Source organism: Penaeus vannamei, chromosome 18 (assembly GCF_042767895.1).
Source record: "Penaeus vannamei isolate JL-2024 chromosome 18, ASM4276789v1, whole genome shotgun sequence".
NCBI lineage: Eukaryota > Metazoa > Arthropoda > Malacostraca > Decapoda > Penaeidae > Penaeus > Penaeus vannamei.
In genome coordinates, this window is record NC_091566.1 from 18,955,994 (window position 1) to 18,963,493 (window position 7,500).

Sequence of the window (7,500 nt, forward strand, 5' to 3'; positions counted from 1 at the left end):
GAATAATGTATAATCTCAAATAGCACCTCTTGAGCTACCAAACCTTATAAAATGGCTTTGGCCACAAAATTTCAAGGGTAATGGGGTATAAACGTTTAGGTATCAATTCCCTTTTCCTTTTATTTTGTTTGGGTGCCTCCTTCGAATCACAACCTTCAGTCACATTCATGAATCACGAAGCTCAGTTTGGTTGTGGTCAGCTGGTGTGTGATGGGCCACTTGGCTCTGCTCCTTGCAATCATATACTTATAGAAAGTATTTATTTTTATATCAGTTTAAAGTTTGAGATACAAATTAACGTAAAGTGTATTGTCAGTCAACCTAATTTACTATGCCGTTTCCAAAACAGAAATGAAATGCAGTGAATGTGTGCTGCAGTGCATTAAAATAATGAGGTGGGGTATATAGGATGTAGGTATCAAATTATTGGGTGACAGTCTTTAGACCCAGGCATATTTCCCAGCAGACCCCTTGCCTGGCTCACATTTGCTCACTTACCCCTCAGAGGGCCTAGTCTAGCTAGACAGGGTTAAGGGAATATTCCCTTATCCTTGACTCTACCAATTCTTATGCCTTTATTTGACATTTCAGCAGTTGGTGTCCAACACTTTGTCAGTGTTCTCCCTCCGAACTATTCAAGAAACCTATTTCTTTTGATATCTCCTGTTCAATCTATCTTTTACATATTTATTTCGTTATTTTTGGTAATTAAATAATTGTAAACATTTGGAAAATATAGTGGCATATGAAATATTGCCATGAGTATTATTCTATTATCCAAATAACATCAAGTTTACCATTATCTAAACAGCGGATCCAGGTGATATAACACGGAAGAGAGAGAGAGAGAGAGAGAGTAGCTGTTTCAGATAATGTAAAGCCATATATTAATATACAGCTCTGGGATGATGCAAATGAAGGCTATTTCCATCTGACAAATATTAATATGAATAGCTAGTTCCAACAATACTTGCGGATTTTTTTATATCGAAAATATGATATGGAATTAAAATAAAACTATATGATAAGATTTCGCGACAATTATTTTTTAAATAATATACAGTAACTTATTTCTTCAGGGGACAGTCCCAGAAAATGCCTACCTTGCTCTACTCCTTTCATCATAATAAAATATTGGGTGGAGATAACTCATGGATTGTTTTGGCATAATATAGAGTATATAACTGAGCTTCATTACATACATAATTTTAACCTCATCCCCCCATAAGGGGGTGGCATGCCCAAAATTTTGAAAAAAAATTAAAAATAAAATAAAAAAATCTTTGTCTTTGGTCACATTTTTGCCTGATTTCTCCCTAAAATATAATTGTGTTAGATCTATCTTACAATGAAGACACTGTGTAGATAATGAAGGCTGTGTAGAAAGCCTTTTTTTTTTTTTTTTTTTTTTTTTTTTTTTTTTTTTGAGGGGGGACTGGTTGACATAGAGTACTCTTTATGGTCACTTTTTTCTGCTTTACGCAATTACATTTTTTGGATATATTCTAAAATTCAAAAATCTGCTATCTACAAGGCCTCCGGATTCTAATGCTCTAGCAAAAGTAACAAACTGTGTTTGAATCGCATGAATATTATAACCCCTGAGATGTATTGAAGGTTGTGTAAAAGAATGTTTGATGCTTGCCAAACTTCAATATCTCTAGTGCTTTTCGCTAAATCTTATAAAGTTATATAAAAAAAGCTTATTTAGTGTACTTTGTAATGCAACGACTACCAAATCAATCAGAATTATCATTTTCAACGGGAACAATATTCTATAATGGTCTCATTGTTTTGTTTTTCTTTTACGGATATAAAAGTACATGTTACTGTCTGAAAAGTTAAATAAATGCATTAATTCATAAAGATTTTCTATTCTTTTTCTTTTTTTTTTCTTTTTAAGAAATGGAGAGCTGTGGATGGAAGTATCAGTAAAAATCATCCAAGGTATAAAGTCCTAGCATGAATATAACATGACGGTTCAATTTTGAGAATTTTAAACCATATGTAGGATGTACATGGAATTCAAGACTTACCGAAGTAGTTGAATTTTTTCCATGCTCCACACAGGAGGGGGGCAGGGGAGATGGTCACTGGGTGTTTATAATTTTGAGGAGGATCATATATATGTAAGCACACGCACATAAGATTAACCATTTAAATCATCCTCATTTAGTAAGCCAACATTGACTTTTATATGTAAGGGAATAAAATGGATTAGTTATCCCTATCAAACCATTTCCTTTAACAATTTTCAAAACAAATAGTTTTCAACAAGAAACGAGTATAGAGTTGGTGTTTAGTCATCCGCACCCATATCTTCCGTAAGATGTGCATAAAATCATCAGACGCCTAAGCGTGGTTGGATATCTTCATATCTATGATACCTAAGATCTACAGTAAAGGCTACATGTAATAATTTTTATCCAAAATGAAAGAAAAGGATGCGATAGCCGTTTCAAATCTAGATGAAGACTGCACATACAAGTCTAATGGAATCATTTTAATCATTATTTATACAGCTATTTTCAAACACTAGTGTTTCGTACTTCGGATACATACTGATCCTTTCGTAGGCTACTACATATTACCAGGGAGTCTTGATGGAAGGCATATTTCAAGTGTAAAAGTATACAAAACTTACTTCTTTTTTAAATAGATTTAACAAAATATTTCATCATAAATCACTAATTCTTTTCTGATGTTGGAATAAAAGCTTTCTTTGAACATTCAAGAGGTCATATCTATGCGCAATGTCATTATCAAATGCCGTATGTGTTGGCAGGGCTCACGTGTGCCGCCCAAGAACTAATCATAGCTGGGCTTTACTAGTCATTTGGTAGATCCTCAATCTTGTACCTATATAATACAATAGCTAACTCAATTTGACCGCAAAATTTTCACACACCCCTGCCTCCAGGGATGGTCCCCTTAACCCATTCGTCCCAGGTGTCACATATATGAGACACGGGAAAAAATAAACAATGTCGGGCTGACCGCCAGTGCGATGCTGTCTCGGGGCTGCGCTCCGAGGCAGAAGCGGCGCGCGGCCGGGCGGGCGAACAGACTCCAGGGAAGCTCCGCCCGCCGATTTTGTAGCCGCCCAGATTTTTTTAATTTTGGCTACAAAATGTGCCCGGCGTGAGTGGGTTAAAGCAGGTCTCAAATACATCCATCAAATTAACAACAAAATGGAAACACAAGCGCTTCCCCTCTCCCTCCCTCCCTCCCTCCCTCCCTCCCTCCCTCCCTCCCTCCCTCCCTCCCTCCCTCCCTCCCTCCCTCCCTACCTCCCTACCTCCCTACCTCCCTACCTCCCTACCTCCCTCCCTCCCTCCCTCCCTCCCTCCCTCCCTCCCTCCCTCCCTCCCTCCCTCCCTCCCCCCCTCCCTCCAAGTATATTTCAGTCTTTATTGCACTTCTTTGCCCGATTTCAGTAATTTCCCTCCTCCTCACATTCGAACCATCCTAATTACATGCTGGTTGTTTGAACGTGGGCCTCCTTTCAGGACAAGAAGGGCATGATCACTCCGAACCAGGTCTGGCATGGCAACATTGCTTTAGTTGGTGGCTTTACAATTCTACCTTATGTTAGACAGTTAGACAGTGAATAACATTATAATAATTACCTGAAATGCCCAAGCTGCACACTGGAAATGTGTACAACTTATTTTCATCCCATCTGGTGTATTTCTGGCATCCATGGCTCCTAGTTCAGTATGCAGAGCCCCAATATTATAAAGGATGCAGGCCATTTCATACTTAATGTCTGTGACATTATACACCATACTAGAATAGATGTCATACCTGCAGAAACAAAAGAAAGATCTTAAACTTATAAAAGAAGAAAAAAATAGAGATCTTAAACTAATGCTTTCATTTGAAAAAGTTTCAAAAATTACCCTTTTCATCAAGAATTCAATTGGATAAATAAAAGAAGCCAACAATGAACAGTATAATAATAGTACTTAACATAACAACAATAATAATAAATATTATGTTGAGGTAAGAACAAGAGCAAGATATTTTGTTACGCCCATTATTAACAAATATCAATATCACTGTCCCATTTCACAAATATTTGTACTAGATATTATTACTTCTATACTTCTCAACATTATGATACTAGGCTATAATTACAACAACTATCATTAATTTTGCTACTGATACTAATACTACTTTTATCCCTAATATGAACATTCCTGCCATTCTTTTGACATTTTTATTATAAATTTTCCTTGTCATCTAAATCAAATGTAACTTTATTAATAATAACATTATCATCATTAAATAATGGCATCCAAAACCACCAGTAATCATATCAAGATTCATAACAGAATGAAAATATTACGTGCAAATATGCAAAAGCAGTAATAAAAAATCACAGAAAGAAAAAAAGAAAAAGAAAAAAAAAACGGGGTTCGGAATAAAACGTTCGTTTTCTCACAATGCACTTCTGGGTCTTCTCCATGACCTCAATTTCTACTGGTGCGAAACAAGTTCTACATACAAGGAGATACTAAAGAGACATGTTTTTTAAACTTCATAGATAAGATTATTTAATTTTTATACTTTATAAGCTAGCATACCTATACAGAGAAATACAATTGCTAAAGATCTGTATATCTGATATTAGTGAATAGAAAATCAAACTTTCAATGCAAGATTTGTGTATCCAAAATAATTGAAAAGCTTATCATAATCTACTCTATTCACTAATTATTCATATATAGCATTCATGTCATTATTAATGTATTAATTTATCCTCAAACACACATATAAACTCCTCATACCTAATAAAAATTAATATAACAGTAGAAATAGATTCCATAAATATCAGAAGGAATAACTATAAATTCACTTCCTTGAATATAAATATACATTTACTAGCTTGATTACTTGTTCAATTGACCACAAAGTTAGCCAGGACTGTGGTTGCTAGATAAGCATCTTTATCAAGTTAGGCCTAAACATGACTAGGGTCTTCAAAAGTAGCTAGCACCCGGTGAAAATTTGCCATGTGTCAGCCTTTCAATCGCCAGGTACTTTTAGCAGGACAATAAAGAAAAAATTTATTACTTTTACGTACCATTCAAAAACATTCAGATGCGCAAAAAATGCATTGCCCAGCACAGGGTAGCCCCCTACTTGGGCCTAGGTAGCCTGCTACTTTGAAAACTTATGAACACCCTGCATGACTAGTCTAATTCTTGCTCCTAAATAAAGTACATTATCATTAAGCAAACCTATGCTTCAGAGAGTAATACAATGGAGAAATGTGCAAACTCTAACTCATCAGTACCAAACAAACTCACCAATTAAATGTTACAGCAATGCTCGAGTCCTCATTAAGTGGAAATCTGGAGAGGAGATAGTGCAGCTGACAGTAGTATTTCTTGAGGGTGGAGCACCCTGTGAAGTCCCTTGAAGCATGGATGGCACTGGCTCGCAGGCCCTCCAGCTCATGGATCTCTGCACTATAACTGTCTGGGTCTTCATGATAATGGTCACGAATGTACTGGGAAAAGAAACCAAGAAAAGAATAAGAATTTCTGATGACCTGAAGGCCATCTACAAAGCGAATTCATGTAACAAATGCATAAATTTTGAAAGAAAATGGGTAATTCTATAAAAGACTGGGCCAGACTTTTCAACTTGTGAAACTATTATCATTCAACCCATTTTATTACTTGCCAGGTTATGAAATATAATCAATTGTATTGGCTACATATCCCAAACACAATGAAAATTCTCATTCTAAGACTTTATTCCAGAACTTTAAGTGTTCAAGTCCCCTAACCAAATACTGACCGTGTGCATTTATTCCTGCCATAATGAGCCAATGCATGGTCAGCCAACTTTAAGTTGTGCTCCTAAGCAATTATTTGCTTTTCTGGGTCTGGCCATGACACTTCAGGAGCTACAGCTCCACAAATATAGGGGTAAAGCCTTTTTTTTGTATCAAATACTGAAAAATCATGTATGTTGCCACCAAACACACACATAGCAAGGTAAATATATGCTCCCAAAGATTACGATTTTATACATTTGAAATAGTAGTATGGTCATCAGAATGGCACCCTTATAGAATAGTGCATGTCAGGATGTTTTGCTAATGAGTTAATAAAATAAATATGATACTTCATAGACTTCATACATGTGCCATATGATACAAACTTCCTTTCTGTTTCTTTTAGACATTTGACATCGTCAACAATGTTCTGTGAAAATTAATGATACAAAGACACCAGATGATACACATTTTTCTGTAATAATTATGTCCATACATATGGAGAGGGAAATTAATGTCTTTGGATCTCTCTCTCTATTTCCCCCTCTATACCCTTTTTTCCTCCTCTCTCTGATACTCACCCCCTCTTTCTTCTCTCTCCCTCTCTCTCCTCTTTCCATTTCTCTCACCTGCTCTCCTCTCTCACTTTTTTCACTTAACTATAGTAGCTATATTTAATCCAAACTCACAAAACACTTGCTGGGATCTATTACAGTATTCACAAAAGGTCCATGGCTGTTCTTTACAATTCTGTCTATGATTCGAACTGTTGCCACAGCTCAAAGTTAATTCTAATAACAGAACAAGCATTTACTTCATTAGACTCTCTATAATGGTAAATGACTGCAGTAAAAGGTTAAAACTACATACAGGAATAAATCTTAATTTTCTAATGACAATAGTATTACATATTTTACATATCTAACTAAGATTTAGGCAGCCATAGGTTTGTTAACATTACATCAGCTGTGCAGGTGCACCATATGTATTTTTGAATAGAAAATTTCTGTAAATATCCAGAAAGTGAAGAATTTAATGGTTGACAATAAATCAGGATGGGCCTCCAAAGTCTATTTGTCAATACTGAAGTGTGATTACCTTCATGTGTCTTTGACTTGGTAAATTTGTTTATGATTGCCCACAAAAATGTCTTTGACGTGCATTTTTTGTCTATGACTATGCCAAAGCTTTAGGACAGGTGTGGAAAAGTCTTAGGCACATATGAGGTGTCTTTAGAATTACAAATTTACACAAATCTGAAGATGATTCTGCATCAAATATGATTTAAAAAAAAAATGGAAGCCCCTTTTGATTTATTGTCAAACTTTAATACAGTAATTTCTTATATTTTCCTTATATTTTCTATTCTATTCTTGAATTTATCCTTAAGCTGTTTTTCCTCTGTTGAGGATTACACTGCTTTGGATATAATAGGTAAAGTTTCAAGGCCTCTCTTGATAAATTATCAAACATTAGTTGAATCATGTCGTGCATTTTCATTACATCTTATTCGAAAATACAAATAGCAGTGCTCATCATTACAACTGATGCAATGACAACATATATATGGATGTTAAATCACATCTAGATAAACTAAATATGTAATATCATCATTATGATATAAGGAAGATTTATGATCATATTTACCTTATCTAATTACAATAGATTATCAAACAAGGTCTATAATGATGTAAATGTATGTTGTATTA

The 7,500-nt window shown here is 35.2% G+C and overlaps 1 protein-coding gene across 1 annotated transcript in view; it reads right to left on the reverse strand.

Annotated features, from left to right (window-relative positions):
- The window catches only part of mop (tyrosine-protein phosphatase non-receptor type protein myopic), a gene marked incomplete in the record, with an annotated part of 59,971 nt that overhangs the window by 50,522 nt on the left and 1,949 nt on the right, over positions 1-7,500 (reverse strand). Inside the window, 2 exon segments of the mRNA XM_070132952.1 lie at positions 3,630-3,807; positions 5,316-5,518. Of these exon segments, the coding sequence (XP_069989053.1) occupies positions 3,630-3,807; positions 5,316-5,518 (381 nt within the window).